Below are 26,179 nucleotides of genomic sequence, written 5' to 3' on the forward strand. Positions count from 1 at the left end.
ACACTCATTTGATAAGCACTTTCTGGAGCTAAAAATCAAATTTCCTGAGCCCCCATCACCCTTGTCTATTGATTTCAAAAAATGTCCTCCCCATGCATTCTAGAAAAACCCCATCTCCCTCTTTTTCTGGACACCTCCCCCAACATGCTCTATAGGGGATGCATTATAGTAGAATATTTAGTAGGAAAATGCAATGCTCACACAGCCACAATTTTGAAGATACTGTCTTTTTATTTCACAACATGGGAATAACTCAAATTTTGAGTCTCAAAGACCAAAATAGAGTCGAGCCAAATGTTCAGAAGATGAGCCAGGCCACCATTTTGGCAGCAAGCTTCACATGGACAAGTGGATGGTAGACAATGATGCCTGCAACATGGCTAAAGCTATAGCACACCCACAAATAGATTCATACTTGGTTGTCTAATTTGCATGCATGAGTATAGTGCGTTCTCCATGCCACTAGCACATATATGCCTTTTTCAAAGTCAGTGCAGGATCCGTATCTGTGCAGGTCTTTAAAAGTCCCTTACAAAATTTTACCATAATTTAACTGCAAGAGCCTTCAGGTGGCAACTTCTGTATGCCACTTTTACTTCTTGAAAGTCATTGCTGAATAATAATGACCGCTATCAGGAGTTCCAACATCACATAAGAGAATCCATTTGTTAGTTAGTTTAATATCAGTTAGCTGGCTGTGAGTGAGCCTGGCTACACGTCTCCAACCTGCTTGGTGCCTGGATTTTGCCATCGGTCACCTTTAGCAGCGATGGCAACCTTAGATCAATGGACAGGATCAAAACTAAACCGAACCAACCCAGATGGTATCGCAGAAAGAGTTGGACTCTCCTGCTTTCCAGAATGAATGCTTCCCTAAGATACACCAAACTGTGACAGCTTGACCCACTCGGGCATGGGGATGGGGGCAGGGGAGAGGGGGCGCCACTTTCCCACTAAGGCAGGAATTGTTGGAAACCCAAACAACTTTCAGCGCCAAGGGGGCAAATGCCTGAATCTGAAAAGGAACCAAAAGAAATTGTACCAGGGAAAGGAGACAGGGATGGAAGACCAGTTCCCAGAGCATCTCTCTCTGTCAACAAGCACTGAAAGTCTTTATTACTAGAATATGTGGAATCCTGTGGGAATCGCTGTATCTTTTTTTTTTTCTTTCTTTCCCTTAACTCTTTTCTTGCCAGTCCTTCCCTGGCCTGTTGAACTGGCTCGGTGAGGGAGAAGTGGTCCCATCCAGAAGCCACTCAGTAGGAGGTCTCAAGAGCTGCACTCCTCACAGTGACAGGAGAGGATGTACCGGTAGGTGGCCGTGAGCCGCATGCCTCCCGAACAGCGCAGGCGCAGTGCCTTCAACTTGGAGGTCTGAGGCCGGCAGCAGTGACAGGAGGAGCGGAAAGGCTGCTTGAGGACAGTGCTGAAGGACACCAAGGGCTCAGAGCGTGACGCCTGGCTGCAGTGCCCCTCGCATCTGGCCAGAAGCACCATCTGGGGAGAGAAGAGACAGGGTTACCCTGTGGGGAGACCAAAACCTCAGTCAGGTCCCACGGCACCCTAACACTCTTTGCTGACTTCCGGTGGTTTAGACCAGTGGTTCTCAACCCTGGTTGCACCTTAGAATCACCGGGCAAACTTAGTTTTAAAGCGTCGATACCCAGGGGGTGCCTGGGTGGCTCAGTGGATTGAGCCACACTCTTGGTTTTGGCTCAGGTCATGTTCACAGGGTTGCAGGAATAATCCTTGCCTCAGGGTCTATGCTCAGTGGGGAGGCTGCTTGAGATTCTCTCTTCTTCTCCCTCTGCCCCACCCCCTGCTCATTGTCTCTCTCTCTCTCTCTCTCTCTCTCACTCTCCCTTTCTCTCAAATATATAAATTAAAAAAATAATAAAGCTTGGGCTGAAGTAAGAGAGGCTGTGGTTTCTTTATAGTGGCTTTTAATGTGGCTATAGTGAACAGACTTCTTTAAGAATCGGATGCAAATTACCAAGGTTATCCCCAGAACAATGGACATAGGCAAACACTCAGTGTTTGCCTCCAGCTTTAGGGGGTTGGAGCAGAGGCTCATTTCTGTCTCCTATACATACATCTGGGTTTCCTGGGAGTGGCAGTTATGGGGAGGGGGGGCAGCTTGGTTATGAATTAAAAGAAGGCCATCAAAAAACATGAAATCTTGGGGCACCTGGGTGGCTCAGTCATTAAGTGTCTGCCTTCGGCTCAGGTTATGATCCCAGAGTCCTGAGATGAAACCCCATATTGGGCTCCCTGCTCAGTGGGGAGCCTGTTTCTCCCTCCCCCACTTCTCCTGCTTGTGTTTCCTCTCTCATTCTCTCTCTCTCTCTCTCTCTCTCAATCAAATAAATAAATAAATAAATCTTTAAAAAAGAAAATATTTTTTTAAAAATGAAATCTTGCCATTTGCAATGATGTGGATGGAACTAGAGGGTATTACTCTAAGTGAAAGAAGACAATCAAAGAAAGACAATTATCATACAATCTCACTGGTACCAGGAATTTGAGAAACAAGACAGAGGATCATAGGGGAAGGGAGGGGAAAATGAAACAAGATGAAACCAGACAGGGAGACAAACCATAAGAGACTCTTAATCTCAGGAGACTGAGGGTTGCTGGAGGGGAGGGGTGGGAGGGATGGGGTGGCTGGGTGATGGACCCTAGGGAGGGTATGTGCTATGGTGAGCGGTATGAATTGTGTAAGACTGATGAATCCCAGACCTACACCCATGAAACAAATAACACATGATATGTTAATTAAAATAATAAGAATTAAAAGAATTAAAAGAAGGAAGTGGTCTACTCATCTTTCTTAAAGGAAGACAAGATGACTTCTGGTCATTATAGGTTATTAACGTCATTATCAAAGATGATGTTGGGATGAATCCAAAGATAGGATATGAGATACCAGGAGGAACCATCAAGGTTTGGTGAAGTTGGAGTAAGACCTACTGATTTATGTTCTCTGAAAGATCACAGAGGTAGAGAGAAAATGTCAACTAGGAACTGTTTTGAATTTGTCAAGTCTTCAGTGCTATCCTGCCCACTCTTTTTGTGGACAGGCAAAACAGACATGATCTGAAATAGATCTCTCTTTTTGAGAGATTATGCCATAGATCAGTAGTACGTGGGCCAGTCCTCTGCGCCCACTCCATCCGTCTAATGAGAAGGAGCCCGAGGTCTTCCCCAGCCCCTTCTCGCTATACCTGCCGGTTTGTGAGAAAAGCTCCCTCACAGCTCACTTCAAAGTACTGTTAAATGTGCCATCTCTAATGTGGGTCATCTCTTCCTCAGATTAAGCAATATTCAGAGGTCACCTCTCCAAATGAAATCTTTAGAGATCCAGCTTCAGTCCGGATGAATATAGTGAACCTGTGTCAACACACTTAATTCCAAGAGGCACAGACATGGTGGTGTATCTTACCAGAATGACACACACGCAAGTGACCCGGATGTAGACCTGGAATGACCTGGCAGTTGGCACAGCCCTTAAAGTGACTGAATCAGCGATGCTGGGCCATTTGTAGAAGGAGTGACCTGATCGTGATTTCACTAAGCGTTTTCAGGGTCTCAATCTCCACCTTCAGCTCATTCACTGAAGACTCTGGGGCCACCTCCAATGGATTCCTCTATCTCAGGAACTGGACTTTGGGGCAAAGAGAATGCACAGACATGTACATACAATAAACACATTCAGGGCACCTGGGTGGCTCAGTTGGTTAAGCCTCTGCCTTCAGCTCAGGTCATGATCTCAGGATCCTGGGATCAAGTCCAGCATTGGGCTCTCTGCTCGGCCTGGAGCCTGCTTCCTCCTCTCTGCCTGCCTCTCTGCCTACTTGTGATCTCTCTCTGTCAAATAAATAAATAAATTCTAAAAAAAAAAAACCCACACAAACAAACCACATTCAGTGGCTGCCTGATGCCTTTGGACTAAAGTCCAAAATCCTGAATTGGTATTAAGATCCTCCATGACTTGGATTTCACACCTTTCCAGTCTTACTTATAATTGTTCTCATTTTTGTCACCCACTCCCTTGCAACTGTTCTAGTTCTCATTACTCCCTATTCTAATCAAGCTCAATCACTTAGAAGTTATGGAACTTCCCTGAATTTCCCTGCCTCTTACCTTTGCTCATGTCTTTCCCCCTCTCAGGAATGCCCTTTCCTCCTAGCTCTGCTTAATTCCAACTATCCTCCATTGTCAAGTTCTTCTCCTCTAAGAAGAGACTATGAGACAACTGTAGGACCTGTGGCATTCTCAACACACATGCAAATCTCCTCTCTGGGAGATTTCCAGGCTACAGATCCCGTCTCAAACCTGGAAGTGACATAAAAATCTAGCTCTGATTTGTAAATGTGTGTTGGAGGGTTACAGCGGGGAGTTTGGGAGGGAAGATCTAGAAATGAGTGCCGTTAAGGAATGGAAGGGATAAATATCTGCTTTCCAGACTCACTCTTGATATTCCATCCTTTAGCCCCTGTTTTACTCCCTCACCTGTTTTACAGATTTAATGAACATCTTCTCACCTCTTCCAGACCAAAGCTTCTCAAACTCTAACATGCATGTAAATCTGTTGGGGAACTTGTTAAAATACAGATCATGTGTGGGTAGTTCTGGGTGATGCCAGAGCTGCATTTGTCACAAGACTCTGGTTGATGTCAGTACCGCTAACGCCCGCACATTGATTAGTAAGGCCTGTTCTGTTCAAGTCTGAGAGGCTCTACTCTAGGTTGATCACTAGGTAGGGATCATTTAGCAAATAATAATGGCAGCTGATATTTATTGAGTGCTTGCAACATTTAATCTCATTTAATCCTCATAACAATCTGATGCTAAAGGTCCTCTTTTAATCTGTACTATTATTACAGAAGAGGAAGCTGAGGTTTTAGAGAGTTGAACTAACCTGCTTAAACTCAAGTATCTGGTACAAGGCAAGGCTGGAATCAAACCCAGTTCTGCCTAAAGTCAAGCCCCGGGCCTGAATCCTTAGTATATCCTGCTTCCTGGTATGAAAATGATTTCCTGAAGCATGAGCCAACTCACACCCTTCTCCAATCTACTTTGACTTACCTCTGGGAACCCTAAACATACCATAACCATAGAAATCTGACCTTTTCCTTATGAACTCCTTGGAATACATACATCATCACTACCCCGAAGCTTCTGCAGAGCTAAGTCTTGAAAGAGCCCTCCTGAATGATAACTCCTCCACTGTCAAGACCTACCCCAGGTGCCTCCCCCAGTGATCTGGACACTCCCAGAAACTCCTTGGATGGTACCACACAGTGTCTAACTCCTTAACCAAGTAATCAAACATCAGTTCACCTGCCAAAACCCAGTCTGTGGTCAACGTACGTTCCTCACGCTTGGGTGACCTGGTGGGGCCTTACTAACATGGGAAGGCTTCTCTGCATTTGGCCTTGTACTTAACTGCTCATAATGGACTTCTCACAGCTCAGGTGGGTGGCAGATACCTGTTATCTGCTTTGGGTCCAGTTTAATTTTGCTCTCTTAGGTTTCCCCAAGCAAGTGGCCCGATGCCAAGAAGTTAGGCAACTTCTCCAGAAATCCCTTGGTATTCCCCCAACCTTAGAGTCACTGGCCTCCAGTGGGATATGAAAGTCAGTTCCTTCTAGTACAGAGCCGCAGGATTCAGAAAGATTGCTCAGGATGGGCTCCTTCATGTTCTAATTTTTTTCCATGTGCAGAAGCTAAGAAAAATGAGAGGACCTTGGGTGATCATAAAAGAATGGTAATGATGTTGATATAGAACACGTATTGGGACATTTACTAGGCTCCAGGCTCTGTGCCAAGCCCTTCGTATGCAACCTGATTCTTAACAGCTATGTCAAAAGGTAAACTTTCCCCATTTCACAGATGAAGACATGAAAAGGCAGAGGATGAGTCACCAGCCTGAGGTCCCTTCACCATCCAAAGGCGGGCCAAGATTCTGACCCGAGACAGCTTGATTCCTGAGCCCTCAGTCTTAACCATGACTGTCAGCCTCGATCCTCCTAAGTTGCCCAAGCTGGTCATGAGCAAGTTCAGGCTACTGTGAAGGTTAGAGCCAGCTGTGAGTCCTGGATGTTGACCAAAGATTAAACCTGGTGACTGCAGGCCGCTGCTCCCCCTGGTGACCTACCATACTTCTTAGGCAGTTATGTCTTCTGCTGCAATACACAGCTATCTTCTGAGTGAGAGAAAACCCAAACACAGATGGTTTTCATCACTCCTTGCTGAAAGATTCTTACCACTGCCAAAGCCACTTTCTTCCTCCGTCATGGGGGACTCCTACAAATTCCTGGCACAGGCCATGAATGACTAGCTGTCTCCGTGGGTATCAGAATAAAGACCCGGAAGAAAGACTTGTGCACAGAACATCCTATCCTAGAATGGGAGTTTGGCCATTTTACTTCATTTAAAAGAGCAACGGTCTTTTGCCTTTTTCTCGGCAGTGAACACTATGTACCCCTTATCCCTCTGGCAGCACCCATTCCTTCCTTCCCCAGCACTCTCAATAAATGACCATTTAGCCCATCTCCAGGGCACCTGGGTCAACCCCCAAAAGGTCTGTGCCAGGCTCAGGGCATCAGCAAAATCGCACCAGAGGAATGAAGCAGCAAGGGGACAGATGGACTCTGGTCCGTCCGTCTGGTCACAACTCAAACCGACACGAAGCTTTTGTACATAGAACATTTCCGCTCCCTCTCTCTCCCATTTACTTACAGTCATTATGAGAGCAAAGACTTGGCCTTTTCCCCCCTATTTTTGCCAGCCACAGGGCCTGCACGTAGTAGGCATTCCATATAAATTCGTTCCTTAAAGGAAAAAAGTGATCTCTCCCCAGTAGTTCATTGTGTTAGAGGTTCAATGTTCCTGACTCTTCTACCATACTATGAGCTTTGTCAGCAGCCCTAGGAGAGGCTCGGGCATCTTAGCACCTGCCACTTCAAATCCTCTGGGAAGTTCTCCAGGCTTTATCCCGTAAACTGTCCTCCGCCTTGGCCCTTTGGAGTTCAGATGACCCCAAACCCTGGTTCCATGTCCCTGCGGGACCACCATCTCCCTCCCCCGTTCCTCGCCCAACTCAGACTTCACAGGCCTGCCTTATTAGCTCCCTTTTCCAGCCCCTATCCCTGAAACTCCTCCCTGGCTTTCATCCAGAACTTGTCTCCTCCCCCTCTTCCTGCTTCCTCCACTCACCTGGGAAGGGAGGTCAAGGCAGCAAGCTCTGTTTCTCTTCTACTGTTCTCTGCCTGCTCTTAACACCCAGCAGGATGGCTTACTTTTACTTTGCCCTTCAGCACACGCCCCCCACGGCTGCCAGATCTCTGTTTAACAAGAACCGTGATGAGGTTCATTTTCCTAATCCTTTCAGGATCTACGGGATCCCAACCGTCATTGAGGTCTCCGTGGTGACTGAAATAGAAAGTGAGTCTGAGCACCTGTCCTGTTTACAGCTTCATCATCAAGATGATAATGTCACTCATTAATGTGTATTATATGACAGACGCCATGCTGAACACCTTACAGATATCATCACCAATACCCATAACCCCACCTTTAGATACACAGCATTCACCCCATTTTACAGAGGAATAAATGGAGGCACCGAAGACTGGTTTCACTTCTCCCGAAGTCACCCTTTGGGCACATCATTTAGCTGCAGTGTGAAACCAGGTCTCTCTCACTTCAAAGTCTGAGATGCCTCAGTTGCCTTAAAGGTTCTCCAGACAGCTTGTTTTCACGAACCACTGGACTTTTGCCTGTTTGCTATACAACCTTTACTCACTCAGAACTTCAGGGAAGATTGTCAATTAACCTGCCACTCTGGGGATCTCTTGTACCCAGTCCTGGGAAGTGTCACTGCTGAAAACCATCGGGTGTAGCCTAATCTCCAGTCACATGACCTCCTTGGTGGACCGCTGTGGCCAATCGTTTCCGCCTGACTCCATCTCATCCCTCTCCCGAATTGCTAAGCGATGGGTGACAGGCCCCTGGAACTCAAGGCTAGGGAGAGCAGACAGTCTCATGGGAGGCTCCCACAGAACAGTCACAAAAATTCCTATTTTCTAGAAACATTGTTGAGTAAAAATCATTATTTCCAGTGGATCCGAAGTTGAGGCTGGGCTTCCTAATAGTGGCTTCTGCACTCTACTGCATTCTACTGGCATTTCTCCAAAATGAAGATCCAAGTAGTTGAAAGAGAAATGACTTGAGGCAAAGGTTGCCACTCCTGGACTAAATGAGAAATCATACTGAATACTGTTTTAGCATTCAGTTTTCCCCACCGGTAAAATGGGGCTGCTAATGCCTTCCAAGACAGGTTTGTCGGCAATGATTAGATCCTATATTATGAGATGCCTGACACATATTAGGCGTTCCCTCCCCTGAGCCTGGGTCACACTCTCCCGGACACCTGTCTTCCCAAGGCCAGACACTGGGTAAATGTAAGTCGGGAAGCGTTAACCACAGACAGACAAATGTTAGGCATGTGTCTAGCAAACAACGACCTTTGAACATCATGTGGAGGGAAACTTTTTGCAGAGGAAAGATCGACCCTGGTCTCCTCATTGTAAAATCCCTTGTTGGCTGTCTCCTAGGCACGGACTAAATGTTTTATCTCAAGTCTGTAAAGAACAATTTCGTTAATGAGACCCATTAGAAAGAAGACCAGCCCGAGTCTGTGAGAGTCAAGAATTATAGATTATTTAAAAATGAAAAACAGTTTTTGTTCTTGGATACATAGAGAAAATCGAATCCAGAAAAGGTCTGGGTAGTTGAAATTCTGCCAGGCATCTTAAGGCCAAGAAAGAAAGGTTTATAATTATAAGCACCATTTACATAAAACTATTGCTATATTTGAGATCACTTGGGCTGTTTAAAAACAGATTGTTCCCATGAAATTATAAACGTTTCTGCTACTATCACAATTTTGTGCCATTTACCATGGCATTCTGGAAGGAACATACATGAGCAAAGGTAGACTAAAGTCTAGGAGTCGCACTCAAGCACCCTGAGTTTGCTGGGCTCGAGTTAACGACGTCTCTTCTCTGACCTGCCCTTAACTGGTGCGATCACTGCTAAGATGTTCTTCCAACATTTCACCAAATCTCTCTGGATTGTGTTTAGTTTTTAGAGATGTTCCCATTTCCTTATTCCTTCCTATCATCACCCTGACATTTTCCCTAAAATAATTTTAATAACCCCCGCTTTTGTTAAAGAATCATGATTACGGAGAACAGCTCAACAGAGGGAGAAATCATGCACAGAGTAAAAACCACCAAATACTAGTGCTATCTGTAGGGGGAGGGGAGGAGAAGCTAATAATTGCTCAAGCCCACAATATCTGAGCAATCACAGTTGTAAAAACATGTCCCGTCTTTTTCCCCCCTTCCCTTTGCTTTAGTGTTTTGTTTTGTTTTTTTGTATTTTTTTTGTTTTGCCTAAGAAGGGATTGCAGTCTTACAAAAATTTAAGTTTATCTCTTTACTCCTTTTTTTAGTTCCGCAAGTACAAATAAGAGCCAGAAACTTTTAAAATGGAAAGTCCCTATTTTTTCCCACAGTCCTAGATCTTATTAATATAATGGTTAAAATGATTTAACTCAAATTCGGATTCCCCCAAACTAAAAACAAGCCATTATCACTGAGTTGTAATCAAAGAAGTGATGGAAATTTTCAAGGCAGACAGAAGTCATCATGTTTGTAAATGGAGGGTAGAGACATTAACTTATATGGTCTTAATTCTAGTGGCTGATATTACAAAAACTTCTTAATTATACCGGTAATTTAAAAAATACTTGCCGTCTGAGAATGCTTAAGTGGCTTTGGTCTCAGGACTAGAGTGAAAAATTTCTGAGGTTAGGCTAAACACATTCTTATTTACCAAATGTGCGCAAATTTCATTCATGTGACTGTTTGGGGGCAGTGACAGTCGTGAGATTCTCATTCTGAGTCTATCCTTCCGCTACTGTGGGCCTTCCTTCTGGGTGGTCCAGGTGGCCGGCCACTCTCGGCCTTTGAAGCATGGTATTCCTTCTCATGCCTTGTCCCAACGCTGAGACATCCCTCGCATAGGTTGCCTGCCCAAAAAACATACAACCTACTCCAAACAAGAGCGATTTGGATAATCCCTGTAAAAATGGGAAATGATCCACTTGCCATGTATCTTTTGAAATCATTTTAATGTAAGCATGGCAGGTGGAGAAAGGCTTGGACCACAAGGTCAGAGAGCAGCTATTCCATCAGGATTCTCTTTGAAGAGCGCCCCCCTCACCCCAACAAGTACATTTTACTGCTCAGTCGTATTTCTGGCATCTGCTTCCTCTTTACTGCTGGTGGAGGTAGCAGGAGTCACAAGAGCCTGTAGACACCACTTTTCTATCTCGATAAAGAACACTACTGCTGCTAAATTTCACAGCCAAGGAAGAAACACACCTGTCTCATCTTGTGTAGAGCAACAATTGCATGATGAGAACCTTCCAGCCTTTCCTATTGACTTTGAGTAGCCTGAAAAGAGAGAAGCTGTCTGGGATTATGTACGTGGTCAGTCAGGCTGCTTTACTGACAAAGGTTCAAAGCCTGCTGGGAGACCCTGAGAGCAAGATTCTCCCTCAAGCCCCACGGGGCCAGCCAGAGAGCTCAGGTCTGGACGACGGTCATAGCTCTCCATCCCTTGACAAAGGAACGTGGGCTTCTCTCCTGTCTCTGCGAAGTAGCGCTAATGTTCGCAGACATCAGGATCTTACCTTTGAGCTACACTTGTACAATGGGTGACTGATAGAATCGACATAGTGATGCCTCATGCAGCGTAGAGGGTCCGAGTCCATCATGAAGGAGCTGTCTGTTTTGCTGTCCGTATCTCCCATTAGTGCCAGCAGGGAGAGCATAGAAAAGGATGCAGCTAGTACATGATTTCTCATTGTTGTAAGGAAAAACTTCGGAGAAGGGACAGCAGAGGGAGGCAGAGGACTAGGAATGGGAAATGCCTTCGCCTCCTAGGATCCAGTCCTTTTCGAGCAAAGGGCAGGATCTGGCTGAAGCTTTCTGGTTGTCATTGTCCTTTGTAGGCCCCCCGAGTCTTGTCTTACTCTTTCCACTTGCAATCCATCATCGCGAGATCTGCTGCACAGCTGGAATGAAAACAGAAATTATTTTCCCCGGGGAACATTTACCCAGAAAAACGAATGGAACCCAGGGGGTATGGAGTAGAATTTTTCCATGTCATTTTGAATGACAGCGGTTGGTTTCTCGAGCGCCTTAGCATAGGCCATCGCCCATTCTAACCCGCTCCCTCCCCCAGAGCTTATTTGTAACCATTCGGAGGTGGACACCGTGGTTTAGTGGAAGCACATGTTGACTTTAATTGCCAGAGTCCATGTTTCGAGGAGCAAGAAGAGTTGGAACTCATGGTAAAGATTAGACATGTGGTTCTGCACAACTGAATTGGGTGGTCTCGTCTTTATCCCTGGCAGTGGGGGAGGATCTATTCAGTTTCTCAATGATCTCTGTTGTCAACATCAGCTCACAGGGCCAGAAAACAGACAGGTCAGCACTAATGAACACACGCCACATCCCACGGGAAAGAAGTATATTTTCCATTTCCAAGTCCATTACCCACCCACCCACCTAGTTTTCCACTAGGGCTCATCCTGCTCGAGGCTCATCCTGTTTTTGGTGTAAGCCCCGCGCCCCCCAGCATCAGTGGCAAATGGCATCTGAAATACACATTATGCTAACTGGCCTCCAGTGTGTTTAAAGCAACACGTACGTATTCGCCAAAGAGTCACTCACACATTCCGGCAGAGCCTTGTAGCCTGAGCATGCTGCCTAATCTGAAAAAGGAAGTGGTGGTTAGAGCAAAGACTTACCAGTAAAATGGGATCAGGGCCTATCGGTTTCCTGGAAATCTGCTTTGTTCTTTTAACCATATGCATCTTGGACAAAGCAGAGAGCGCTGCGTATCACCTCACCAACCCTCTTAAGCCTGGCCAACGTGGGTGCTTTTTATCACACCAGAAGACAGAGTGTCACAAATATTTTCAAACATTTAGGACAACTGGGGAGACCTGTCATTGCATCCCAAACAAAAGGAAGATAATAATTAAAGCTTCAGAAAAAGCTTTTGAAAGTATTTCAGGTAAGAGTTTGTTTGTTCTGTTCATTGTACAACATTTTTTTTTAACTTCCTACTCATGGACGGTCCAAATAAACAGGGCAAAGTATTAATAAGATCAAGATTAGAAGTTCAAGTCCAGGGGTGCCTGGGTGGCTCAGTCAATTAAGCGTCTAACTTCAGCTAAGGTCCTGATCTCAGGGTCCTGGGATAGAGCTCCGAGTCTGGCTCCCTGCTCGGCTGGGAGCCTGGTTCTCCCTCTCCCTCTGCAGATCCCCCTGCTTGTGCTCCTGCACACACACTCTCTCAAACAAATAAATTCTTTTAAAAAATTAAAAATAGGGGTGACTGAGTGGCTCAGTTGGTTAAGCATCTGCCTTCCACTCAGGTCATGATCCCAGGGTCCCAGGTTGAAGCCCTGAGTCGGGCTCCCTGCTCGGCGGGTAGTCGGCTTCTCCCTCTCCCTCTGCATACCCTGCCCCTCTCAAATAAATAAAATCTTCAGAAGAAGAAGGAGGAGGAGGAGAAGTTCAAGTCCATATAAGTCAATTCGTTTGGTTCCAATAGAATGGCCCCAGACCCACTTAACCTTAGTTAGCTTTCTTGCGAGTGTGGGGCAGGGGATCCTAGACTGAAAATGGAGTGTGGCAAAGGGCTGTTTCAGACAAGAGCATCCCTGGCAATGGCAAAATCTCAGCGCATATGTGTCAGAGAAATCCTATAAATTGCAGGACCAGCAGGGACCAGTAAAGAGGAAACCCACTTGGGCTTTAAGCCCTGCCCTTGAGTAACTGGGAGACCTTGCACACGGCATTTAAACAAGTGTGGCCCCAGTTTCCTCATCTGTAGAAGAAGAGAATTGGAAAAGATGGAGTCTGTAGTGCCCTCTTGCCCTAAAATGACACCGCCTGGTACTTAGGGATCCAGTCACCACCATCTCCATAGGCAGAAGATAATCCTGAAGTTAAGATAAGAACGTATTTTCATACAACTCTGCGCCACTTTCCCTCGTGAACATGCTAATTGCAACATCTCATTGAAATTGATCAAACCTGAGCTAAAGCTCCAAATTGGCAAGAGATGCCAAAGAGTATTTTTTGTTTTCTCTTCAGCTGCACATCACACTGAAACTCACCAAGATTTCAACTCAAAGAGCCAGAGCTTTCTTGGATTCAATGTTCAGAGGCTGCCGTATTACTGACCATTTCCTGAGTTTCAATATGTCTATGTTATCCCAAGTGGTTATCTGACTCTTTGAAGCCTTAATTAGTCTCAGAAAAGGAATTTATTAGATTTCTTCTTTCACCACTCCAGTCTATCGATATTTCCCCCAGGAGTCAATGGCAAAGGGATGAAGGGAAAAGTAGACATTCCAGTCCTGGCCCTCCCTCTCCCCTTCAGAGCCATGGCCAGGAGGTCTGGTTAAATGAAAGAAGCAAATGAAAAGAAAACATACAGCTTGATGGCAAAAATAAGCAACAACAATCAATAACAAGACCCTATATATGTGAATGTTTAGACCCAGATAGTCCACCTGTGAGAATTATCCTACATGTGTGATCACACTAGCATGTGGTTAATCGGTTCGACGTTGGTCATCACAGCATAAAATTGGAAACCGCACAAAATACCCATCTCTATTACACAACACTCATACCCTGGAATACTATGCAACTGTATAAAGAAGGGTGCAGAAAATCTACTGATGTGTGTTATACCAGGAAGGGTAAGAACATATATTTGTATTCATTGATATTTACACAGAGAAGCTCTGGAAGGATATTCGAGAAGCTATACAATTAGTTATGGACAGGTATGAGAGAAAGACTTTCATTGTATACATACATTTGAATCCGTAAATTTCTGAATTTGTGAATGTATTACCTATCTAAAACTTCTTTTTAAAAATGTGTACTTTCTGGGATGCCTAGGAGGCTCAATCGGTTAAGCATTGGCTTTTGGCTCAGGTCATGATCCTGGGGTCCTCGGATCAAGTCTCGCGTCAGGCTCCTTGCTCAGCGGGAAGCCTGCTTCTCCCTCTGCCTGCTGCTCCCTGCCCCTGGCCCCCATTTGTGCATTGTGTGCTCTCTCTCTCTCTGAAAATAAATAAATAGAATCTTTAAAAAAAGTTATACTTTCTCTTTCCAAACTTGGCTTAAAAATACTAATTAAATTAATGGATGTTGAACGTTGGTGCCAGTTTGAGTATTTTAGTAATATTATATTTTTATTTCTTACAAATTTTGGAAGACATCCTAGTTACTCTTTTCTCAGTCTTCCTAGTAGATCATTTAATTCTTAAGCAGTACTGCCACCTAGTAGCGACATCTTGAATTGCAAGCACAGTTGAATTTTTTTTTTTTTCTTGAAAGGTGAATAAAACTTTTGCAGACAAGTATTGTGAAGCGAATAATGATAGTTAATGACACACAAAATATAACTTTATTATCTGATCTTCTCTTTAAAGATGATAAACTGAACCCAGAAGTAGTAATAAAGATAAAGTAGAAAAACATGACAGAGAAAATGCTGCTTGACTGCTAATAAGAAATACACTTTTCAGGTCAACACGCTCACAAAGCATGGTACTTTTTGTTCAGTTTTTATATTAAAATCTGAAATAAGAATTCAAGCAACGATGTAAACAGACCATAGAACTCACTGAACTCTCAAAACATAAAGGTAAAATTCTTGCCACTTAACTTTGGGATTTTCACCCAAAGTGTTCACATCATATGAAGAAATAAGCATAATGCTTGAAAACCGAGTGGCGTGAAGTCAGATTCATCTGAACTTGGTGTTGGTGGGGTGTGCCCGGATGAGAAGTGCACAGTGCTGAGGGCAACACTCACAAAGAGGAGAATCAAAATGAAGGAAATTTCCATCACTTGAGATTCGATTTATGACAGACTAGGGGTATCGTCTTGTCTTGTCAGAGCTTCGGTCATGTTCCTCAAAATTAAATTAATTCCCATTTGCTTTCTTTTTTTTTTTTTTAAAGCCATGGATCATAAAAACCAAGCACTGCCCATCAAGACTTAGAACCTCGGCCCAGCCAGTGATGGTCTGACTGAGAAAGCAACTCACTTGCTGAACTTGGGAGCTCCGGGGCTGCTCCGTGCTCTGGGTACAGCCTCTGAGACATGGACTTGGCGGATGTACAGAGCCCACATTCTCATAGCTCCGATGTGGAGCCTCTGCCGGCAGGAGAGGCACGTAGGCCGGCGTGCCCGACTTTGGAGCTACCCTCCAAACGATACCAGTGGAAAAGAACAACTGGTGCCCAGATTTCCCCACCTGTCATCCTCAGGGAAATAATATAGCAGAGCTCACAGCAGGCCCAGCCTCCTGGGTGAGAGATGGTGTTGTGTCCACAGAGCAGCTCACTCTTGGGCTGACCTTCTGCCTGGCAGAGGGTAAAGTGCTGGTTTCACGCAAGTTATTCCAGAAACAGGCTAAGACCAGGGGCATGTGCCAAGAATGGCCTTATTCTTGCCCCGCTTGCCAGGCAAGGGAGGGTGGAGCTTCGGTATCCGGATTCCCACCCTGGGCTGTTTTCAGTATTAATACATGCACGTAATGCCTCCCATGGCTTCTTTCTACAGATATTTATTGAACACATATTCCATAAGCATTTACTAAGTGTCTCCTTTTGCTCTAGCAGATAACAGGTAAGGGTCAGGGGGGAAAAAATAGGTCCTGTTCTAGTGCCTTCTTCCAGCTCACCGCATCTACAAGCAAAGAGTCTTGGCCTGTTGTTTCCTGGGTGACTTTTTTTGGACCCAAGGATAAACTCCCTCACCACCTAATTCATATCCAACATGCAATGAATCATTTCTAAGAAGATCAATTTCAGCAGATAAAATATCATGACTTTGGAATGGTGTCAGCGTCACAGACAAGAGTGATTTGATATTTACTCTCATTTCAGACAATCATATCAGGCATGAGTCAGGTAGAGAGGGCAGAACCAAGAGCCCCTCTCCAAGGAATCACCAAAAATAAAAATCAAAGTTTTAAGTGTGGAAGAAAGCTCGCCACTAGATAACGCTTCACACGAGGCTTAGAAAAGAAAGAATTCTAGGTCTAATCAGAGAGTGTGAAGTGCTAAGTAGCCCCTTCTCAGGAACTCAAAGAATTCCTATTGGATCTAGTCAGCTAGATGCCTTGGAGAATAAGTCAGATGCCTCTTCCCAAGGCACTTAATTTATAAACTGTAAACAGCATGTTGGATTTTATGAAGCATCCCATGTGCTCAACGAATTGTTTTTGATATTATTCTTCTCTGGCTGCACATCAGTGGCAGCCTAGTACCTAAGCCTGGGCTGACCTGGAGGCAGCAATACCAAGGCTGGGCAGCCACAAGGTCACTGGAGAGACTATGGCTCCTGCCCCTGTCAGCTCACATGTCCATTCTCCAATCAGAGGTGGCCATGCCTGCCCCGCAGTGCCACCTAAGCAGGGAGAGAGGGTGACATCTTTGCAATTCAACAGCAGTCCTCCAGTCTACAGGGCTCTGTGCTCCCCCAGCCTGCATTACTAGCCAAGCATGGTCAGACTCAGCAGTGGTGGAGATGGAGGAAGAAAAGCAATGGGGATTGGGGGTGGGGGTGGGGGGAAGGAAGCAAGAGGGCAGGAGAAATACAGCCAGGAGAGAAGCACTAAATTACAACCCCAGAGTAAATAAGGGTACAAAAAAGAAGAACTGGGAACAGAAGTAATTTCTGAGAATGGGCCAATGTCAATGGCTCCTCCTGTGTGTGTGTCCTTGGATTAAATAGTTTTACTGTCTTGGGAGGGACCGGTGTGGGAGGACTTGACCTTGAGACTTGACTGAAACTTCAAATCTTGATTTTCGGGACATCCAGAAGAACCTCTCATTGTTATTCAAACTCTCCCTTACCTACAGCTTTGACCTCTTCTTCCGCAAACCCATGTCCAACCCATGCTAAGTGTCACGTGTTCCAGTGTTTTGCACTCATTGGTCAGAAATATTAGATAATTATTATACTGCATTCGGAAACCTGAAGAACATTTTACTGTTGCCTGCTCTACTGGAAGGACGGCTGATCTGAGCCTCAAGCTCTGAGTCCTACCCTTCCCATCATTGGCTATGCCATCTTAAGCAAGTCCCTTGCCTTCTCTGGGACTCTGTTTTCCCATCTACAAAATGAACAGATTGACCCAGATGCTTGTGTGGTTCTCCCCATTCCTGACACTCTCTAGCTCTATCCTACCTTCTCAGAGGGCGGCGCCTGCTTTGGGGCTTCATTTTCCCTGAAGAAATACTACAGAAAGGGTTCCTTTCTTCCTCAGGAAGTTAATGACTGCAGAAAAGTCCAAACAAATCATCATGTGGTGCCTGAAGCAAAACCGAATGTCAAGCCATAGCAATCTGCCCTTTTGATGAATCCTCATTGGTGGCCTGAAATAAAAAGAGCCCTTAATAACCAATTGACTCAGTGCCTGAATGTACCAAAAATAGTTATAAATTAAGAATATGCTGTTGAGGGGTGCCTGGGTGGCTCAGTGGGTTAAGCCTCTGCCTTCAGCTCAGGTCATGATCTCAGGGTCCTGGGTTCGAGTCCCAAGTCCGGCTCTCAGCTCAGCAGGGAGCCTGCTTCCTCCTCTCTCTCTGCCTGCCTCTCTGCCTATTTGTGATCTCTCTCTCTCTGTCAAATGAATAAATAAAATCTTAAAAAAAAAAAGAATATGCTGTTGATAATAAGGAGTGGCTGGCGAAGATATTTACACAGTCCCTGTGACTCTTAGAACTGTCTTAAAACATACAGTGTTTCTTTCCAGTCTTCACCACTTGGGGAGAGGACAAAGGCTAATAGTGAGCAGTCATGGTAGAATTAGACATCTTTCTTTTGATGATAGTGATATAAGCGGAATTTAGCCCTCCTGAATCTTCCCTGTGAGTGACCTTAATTCTAAACCGAGTTTGAGCCACAGATCCTCATCCCCTAGCGGGGCCATCGGTGATACTCTGGCTCAGGATAGAAGAGGAAGATTGGTTAGAAGAGTTGTCTCCTCTGCAGGTGCAGAATAGATAAGGTCCCAGTGGTCAAGAGCAAGGCACTCGCTTACAAACTTACAACCTTACAGATGTTTCTGTAAAACATCTACAGAACCTTTGTGCTAAGGGAGGTACATTCCAGGACTTGGGTCTATCAGAGTTGCCTCTTGGTTATGGTTATGGCTCTTGGATGTAGTGCTGGGCTTCTATGGGGTTCTATAATTTCTAAGGAAAGACTCACTCATGGTTGTTCCTCATGGAACAGAGTTCCAAAGAGTTCCTCATGGTTGACCAACTGACTTTTAGAGTACAAAACCTTGCATAAATTGGAAGTGATGAAGTCTGATTACCCATGTGCCGAAAAGCATGAGATGGTTCAAGTCTTTTCCTCTGGGGCTTTGGATTATTTCTGTAAGCCTACCTACCATTCCACTATGAGCTGTGACTGATATGGTGATGAGCTGTCAGAAAATGCTTAGCGGTGGTCTTTCTGCGGTGCCACAAATCAAGGACAGCCCTTTCCATTTTTCCATCAACAGGGAATGAAAACAGGGTGATGAGAAGCCATAGCGGAAGTAACGGAGAAGAAGGAAGAAGGATGTGCTTATGTTCAAAATCTGCCACTGCCTTTCCAGTGCATTCAAATGGCCCCATTTCAGAAAGGGAAGGTTCCCTTCATTTTACGCAGTCTTTCCTGAGAAGGCGGTCTCACATCACAGATGAGACATACTTCTACCACTTTCCTTTGGAAAGGAAGCAGGTGAGTTTTGAGATACCCACTCAGCCCAGACACTCAGTCCGCCCTCCCACCCCTGCCAAAGCATGAATGCATTCTCTCTCCTGTGGAAAAGGAAAGGTAGCCAGGTGTTCTGGAGACCCTGTTGCTGAAGCCACTTGATATTTTCTCTGCCCCTGGACTGCTGGCTCTGCTATGGCCTTAGGAGAAGAGAGGTGACTAGTGTCAGTTCAGGGAACAGGCTTCCTCTCACCCTGGGGCCAAATGAGTATGTTGGCTTTCCTTCAAAGTGTCCAGCAAAGTGTTTCCAAAGCTGCATTTGAATATCCTCAGCCGCAGCAGCATTTTGGAATGGTGGGTAGTGATCTCACCTAACAGCTGTAGGGCCCTTAGTTAGAAATGGGGCATAAACAATGGGACCGACTCAGCCCCTATTCAATTCATCTTTTCTGCCCAACTGTGGAAGTTGAATACTGAATTCAAACCCATTGCAATCCAGAAGACTTGGGGATTCAGACTTCTGTCAAAGGGGCACCGCTAAAATAAAATCATGTAGAAATACGTTTTTCTGTATTGCTCATAATTCTGAATGTATTGGGCTGTTGGTCTCCTGTCTGCATTTCTGCTTCGCTTAAACTCCGCACACTACGGCTACATTGTTGGGTTGCTGGTTCTCCTCTCACCGTTCCATTCCGCTGCCCTTAGACTTCAAACCTCAAAAGAAAAATTTAAATCCTGAAAAGGACGGATTTCCCATCCTCTGGAGGAAAAACCACAGAAATGCATCAAATCCTGAACCATCACCTTGTGTTTAAAAAAGAAATTAGACTTTGATTCTTCACGTCCATTTTAGGCATGTAGATGCCTACATTTTACTTGGAGCCGAGGACAGGGGGATGCTTTTTTCCTGGAGGAGTTGACCTCCTTTTCTAATGCCAAGTAAAGAAGGCAACTTCAGGGTTCAAATCCTCCTCTCTGGGAGAGAGCAGGTGAAATGAAGGGAAGCTTCCCTTCCTGAAAGTGGGCTATTTGAAAATTTGTGACAGCAGATTTAGAACATCAAAAATAGTCCTTCCTTCTTCTCTTTTGTCATATCTCCCGTGACCTATTTGTATTCCCTATTGATGGCAGGATGGAGGGGGACTCCCTGTTTAGAGCTATTGCTGGTTTGCGACACTGCAGAAAGGTTATCCCTGAGCATTTTTTGACAGCTCATCAACTTTCTTGAATGTATTAACCTGTTGCCCTTTCATTTTTTAGAGGCTATTACAACTGGTTGGACCACAAATTAAAAGGAGAAGCTGGGATTGAGCCAGGCCTTGGAAGAGAGAGAATGGTCTGAAAAATTCTTAGCTTTTGGTAGAAACAAAGAAAAAAGAAAAAAGAAAAAAGAAACATACATCAGTGGCAAATCTAATAGAACCAAGTTTAAAGCTACTAGTCAACGTTCAAGTGCAGATCTTGACATGAGGGTGAAAAGGACCTCCAACTGGATGAATTCCTGAGTATAAGCACTGGGGCTATATTGTGGACTGAAGTTGCCCATTCTTTGAATTTTCTGAGTCAGCATTGTCTCCAACAAAAAAGCACTTGTTCTAGACCATGAACCCCATCCAGGGTGTTAACGTTCTGACCATTGAGAATGGGTCTAGGGGGGTGTGACTTCTCAGCCTTGTAGGCTCAGCCGTCAGACTCTGGGACCCTCTGATGGAAAGGACAGTAAGCACGACTGTCCCAAGCAAACTCTCGCCAGACACGCGGGAAGAAAGCTTTGCAGATGTGAGGACAGCTGGCGGCACACAGAACACCATCGGCCCAGTCTCCCTCAACAACTCGAATCTGTGGGTGTCTGAATGTGCAGCACGCAAACCTGCACCGCCGAGCCGGTGCCCCCTTTTCCTACCAGCCTCTCCCCGCCCCCCGCCCCCCGCACACACACACGGGGGTCGCGTAAGGATTCCCCATCCTTTGCGGCCGCGGTGCTCAGACACACAAGTTCATGGTTGCTGATCCGACGGGTGAGGAGTGGGTGCTACCGGCTGGAACCGTGCCACTGGCAGGGGCAGACAGGAAAATAGGAATGCTCTTAATGTCCTCCCAAAGAAAACCTTTGACGGACAAAAGAGTGGTTGTATTTTTACCCTCTCCCTTCATGCTGCCAGGCGTCTTTAAATAGATCCTCTAGCCTAGGGACTTGTATGGAATAATTCATATTAAAACCCAAGAAGTGGCAGAGGAGGGGAGTTGGTTCTTTTCTTCTCTTTCTTTCCTTTCTCCACTCCCCCCCACCGCCCGCCCCCGCCCTTGTCAAGTGAACAGGAAAAGACTCATTTTAATTCAGCTGTGTTAAATTTCTCCTTCTGGGTCTTTTAATGAACTTTAGCTAATTCGGAAAAGACGACGAAAACCCCCAGGAGAAGAAAAGGGATAGGAAGCGGCATTGTAGATGGCTCTTTGATACCTTTTGGTCCCAAGGACATGAGCGGCATCTTTTAATGATGCCGCACAGAGCGGGTGACCCCAGGCTCTTAAATGGGAAGGTCTGACGGAGAAGTCCCGTGCCTTCCATTAGCAACTCCTAAACCAATGGGCTGTTCTGCTGTTGAGAGAAAGAAAAAAAGGGAAGAAAAAGTCTTCCCCAGTTTTCCAGTCCCACTCATTTGTACTTGGGCTCTGGCTAGGATCCGTTTTCTCCCGTCTCCCTGTCTCCCCAAATGGGTTTTCAAAAGACCTTCAGGCCCCAGTTAGCCAAATTCAAAACCCTGCCTGTCCTTCTCTTTCCTTGGGAAGGGAAGGATGTGGGAAGGATGGAGAAAGGGGGCGGAGCAGGGCCTGAGGATCCGGGGAGCTTTGCAGCAAGCCACTTGTCTCTCCCCTGAAACAGAGAATAACCACATTTCTCTTAATGTAGGCCGAAGGGCATCCAGGCGTTCCCAGAGCTCCGCTACCCCCAGCCCTGCGCGGGAGATGCGCGGGTCACTGTGATGGTATGCTCTCGTCCCTGCCAACCCGGGTCACCCCAGCCCTGCCCTGAAGGGCAGCCGAGCCATGTGGCTGCTCCTCTCTGTGAGTGGGTTCAGGCTCAGGGCTCCAGAAAGCCCCCCGATCCTCTCAGCCCCAGCAGAGCTGCTGCCAAGAATGACATCCTGAGATTACTATGAAGATGGGGAGACCTCACGGGCCACTCTCCCCGGATGGAGCGGGACCCAGGCTGTCTGGAAAACAGGCAAAGCAAAGAGCAAGCTCATAATGGAAGGAGCTCAGGCGCGGGGGGGGGGGGGGGGGGGGGGGGGCAGTGGGAGTGGTGGAAAGCCAAAGAAAATAAAAGCCACATGCCACCCAGGAAGATTCCAGGGCGGGCGGGAAGGAGGTGGCGGAGTAAGGACTTGCCGGGAGCGAGTACCCAGACATGGCACTGCCAGTCTCACTGGATTCTTTTCTGAATTAGATTATGCGAAAGAAAGCGGGGAAATATATAGCCGGCCAGCTGTTCAAAGGCTTACAACCTTGCTTTTATTGTCCGGGTAAGTTGGTGAGGTGGGGCATCAGAGGAATTCCAAACATACCATCCCAGACAAATTTTAATATGTTCCCCAGTGTCATACACGAAGAGGAAATGACAGCTGATCACAGCCAAGGCAGGCCACAGCAATCAGGGCCCTGGAGCTCACCCACCCTCCCTTGGCCCAGCTACCAGCCTCCGCCCTAGTACTTCTATCTGTCCACCTGCCTCCCCATCCCTTCTGCCCTTACTGGCCCTGCTGGGTTTGGGGAGTGGTGGGGGCTGGACAAAGTAGCAGGAGCTGACGTTCATGGGAAGAGGTGAGGTCGGCCTTCAAGGCCGCTGGCCAAGAAGCCGAGGCTGGCTAGGGTGAGTCAGGCACCCCAGGGAGTCAGAGGCATTTTAATCCAACCACGGGGGATTATCTGCTGATAAGGGCTGAATCAAGGACTCTGGTGATGCTGTCTTCAGGGCTCCCCCCCCCCCACCGCCCCCAGTAACCTACCCAAGCCAGAAAATACAAGACTGCGTTATTTGAAAGCAACCCTGTGTATGGCTCTGATGGGGACCTGGGTTTTAGGGAACGACTTCCGGCATCTTCTTCCCAAGGGCCCCTTGAATTCAGGCCAGACCCAGAGGTCACTGGTTTGGATCCTGGGGACGGTTCAAGTAAGTGGTGGGAGCCAGTGATAGCATCTTGCTCTGTGCATGTTTCTAATTCAGTGATTCATCCAGTGGCCCTGATGTCAGCTGCTGAGTGTAGGTGACTCACAGCCATCCCTGATAGAGATAGCACGTGGTCCTTTCCCTAGTGTGCTCAAGGGAGCAGAGAAAGGATAAACTGCCCTTTTTCCAGGCTTCCTCTACCCAGGAGGGAAAGATCCGGACTATGCTAGCTGTGAGTGATGTGTACCCAAGATTCGGTGATAAAGGCCTCAGGGGAACCCCTTCATCACAAATGGAAAGAAAACCCACTGATAAGCGACAGTCATTGCAAATAAATCGGGGTCTCAGCAGATACTTGAAATGGGCCTTTGTAACAAGGCAGTCATGGACCCGTTTAGCCATTGGCAAAGTTCGTGTCAGTCCCCAAATCTGACTGGAAATAGCATACAGACTGAGAACTGGGCCTTGGGACAATGCCTCAGTCACCTTCGCATCCAGCAGGACTAGCATCATTTCTTAAAAGGATGATGGCATGAATAATTCACCAGGAAGAATAATCACACTTGAATTGTGAGTCCTTCAAGTACAGTAGAAATTGCTGGCCACCATCGGTGGCTAGGATGCTGAGAAATTCACATTTTTCAAGGGCCCAGGAAAATAAATGAGTTGGAAATTGTTAAATGCATTGAAAAATGATTTATTTTCCCCTTGACAGCGTCATTGGAACTCGAATTAAGATTGAAAACTCCACAGGCATATTTCCATCTGGGGGATGTCAGCTGTTTGGTACACAGTGGGTCAAGAAGACCTCCACCAAGTTCCCCCTTTACCTGAACCAAATATATCTTAAAGCAAATGATGCAAAACTTGGCGTTCTGGGTTCAGACACTCTCGTAAAATGATCTGAGTAACAGTACCAGAATATTGCTTTGACTCAGCCCACTGCTTTGTTAACAGCAGGAGTTTTTAAAGAAAAAAAAAAAAAGTCACTGCAAAATTGCATAGCGATAGAATCCATAGTATCTTTTCGGGCTTTCTCAAATCGTGACTATCCCAGGGCTGTAAATTAACTCGTTCAAAAGCTGGGTTTTCACTCAACAATGCCCGTTAGGCTAGTTATTAAAGGAGATCAGGAAGGTTCCCCCATAAGCCACGTTCCCACTCCACAGTGAAATCTGGTCAAGAAGACCCTCAAGTTTAATTTCGGAAGCCAGACCGGTGAGAAAAAAATGGGCAGATATTCGCATTTGGTCTAAAGGCACCCTTGAGAAGCATTCTGCAGCTCCCCAACCCCCCCATTTGGTTGACACCCACAGCCCAGACTGCATTTTAGACATCTCTACGTTTTCAAACGCACCGGGGATTTAATATCCTGTGTAGAAGCAATTTGCCGATGCCAGGTCCTTGTCATTAAAATACACTATTATTAGAAATGAGACATTTCGCAGCATCCATATCTGTTATCAATGACAATTACAAAGGACAGAAAGTGGGACTCCCGCCTTGCCAAAGTGCTTCCTTTCTTGCACCTGAATCTCGGTGGAGAAGGGAGTCAACTCTTCCACGCAGGTTTATCTGGGTTTCTGAATTACAATGAGCCTCAGTTACAGGGCTTTCCGAGTCATTAACATTCTGTACACAAACTTCCCGTCCCCCAAGAAAGAGTTTTGCCCAGGCCTCCTACAGCCCAATTGTTAAAGAGAGAACTTGCATTCAGGAGCTTGAAGGAACCCCCACCTCCCCCACCCTGCCTGAATATTCCTCAGGTGTTCGTAGGAGTCATTCCTACAGGTCCCCATCTCTGCGCCGGTGGGAGCATCCTTTCTCGGTCACCGTTTGGACAGTGTGGCAATAAGGCCAAGGCAAACAGCATGCATTTCCTCGGACTTTTTGCCCAATCAAAATCCTATAGTAAATCCATCCTCCTCTCTCCCCAGTGCTCCTGCCTGCGTCTATGGAAGTGAAGTCCTTGCATATTGGAAGGAGAGTGCAAAGGAACAGGATTCCTGCAAAGCATGATACAGAAAGCTAGAAATAAATGTTGCCTATTGTTTGAAGTCATTCTAAGCACTCCGGCGGAGCCCTGGCAGGAGATCAGCAGCATACAGAAGTAGTAATAAAAGTAAACAGTGCGCTTTTAAACTCTCAGGCTTGCCCGCGTTCATAGTGCCCCCATTGTAACAGGGATGGGGGCAGTGGGGAAGAAACTGGGGCTTCGGGAATCCATGTCGTCCAATGCTGCTTCCCAGTCTCTTTTCACCGGGTCAAATAGAAGAACCATTACAAAGTTATATTGAACTACGCAGAGAGTTTGAAAATGAAATCCCTTTCGGTCAAACCCAAAGGGATTTTCCAGCCTCTCCGTGAGGCTCCCCTGCTCTGTCACAGACTTCAAAGACCCGTTCGTTTAAAAGAAAAAAAAAAAAAGAAACCCACAAAGCTAGCACGCTACCGATTAATGCAAATTCAATTAATGCAAATTTAAGTGGTATTTAAAGGTTGTCTCTTTGTCTGAGAGGAGGATGAAATGCTCGGTTTGGAAAGAAGTAATTTCCTAGGCAAGCCGTCAGCGCTTGTTTTCCTGCTTACCTTTGGGGGGAAACGCAGGGCTCTTTTCTTCTCAGACTTTTCTGAGAGCTAGAAAGAGGTCCTGTTACTTCCAAATGCTTTTGTTCTTCTGTCCCTCTGTCACATGGCTTGCCTTTTATATTTGCAACACACAAAAGTTAGGACTGTTGTTTAAGCGACACAGGGAGAGAGAGAGAGAGGGAGAGGGAGAGGGAGAGAGAGAGAGAGAATGTCAAATGGAAAAGTGCCATTGCAGTCATATATCAATCAGGCGTGCGGCCGCAGCAGCGCTCTAGCAAATGGGAATGCCAGGGAAATGTGAGGCGCTCCTTATCGGGGACTCAGCCACTGCCCACCGCTCGGCTCCCTTCCATGGAGCATCTTACGATGGGAACAGCATAGAGGAGCAAGGGCAAGGGCAAGGAAGTTCTCTTTCTTTCTTTCTTTCTTTCTTGGGAAATAACAAGAGGCTAAATGAATATTCTGGGTTTAATTCTTTGGCAAGCATGCCATCGAGATGGGCAGTCCGCGGTGAAGACGCATAGTTTGG

The 26,179-nt window shown here is 46.0% G+C and overlaps 1 protein-coding gene across 1 annotated transcript; it reads right to left on the reverse strand.

Moving 5' to 3' along the window:
- Positions 1-211: 211 nt before the first annotated feature.
- On the reverse strand, positions 212-25,949 carry NDP (norrin cystine knot growth factor NDP). Its single transcript, XM_032331468.1, has 3 exons — positions 25,651-25,949; positions 10,769-11,152; positions 212-1,497 (listed from the first exon to the last, which is right to left on the reverse strand). The coding sequence occupies exons 2-3, from the start codon at positions 10,940-10,942 to the stop codon at positions 1,270-1,272; spliced, it is 402 nt and encodes a 133-aa protein (XP_032187359.1). The 5' UTR covers positions 10,943-11,152; positions 25,651-25,949; the 3' UTR covers positions 212-1,269.
- Positions 25,950-26,179: the final 230 nt, after the last annotated feature.

The sequence above is a fragment of the Mustela erminea genome, chromosome X (genome assembly GCF_009829155.1).
Source record: "Mustela erminea isolate mMusErm1 chromosome X, mMusErm1.Pri, whole genome shotgun sequence".
Lineage (NCBI taxonomy): Eukaryota > Metazoa > Chordata > Mammalia > Carnivora > Mustelidae > Mustela > Mustela erminea.

Excerpts from the sequence above, each read along its gene's own strand:
- NDP (XM_032331468.1), bottom strand. The coding sequence starts at position 10,942 with ATGAGAAATCATGTACTAGCTGCATCCTTTTCTATGCTCTCCCTGCTG. Across the intron at positions 1,498-10,768 it reads TGTACAAGTGTAGCTCAAAG|ATGGTGCTTCTGGCCAGATG; the intron begins GTAAGATCCTGA and ends TTCTCTCCCCAG.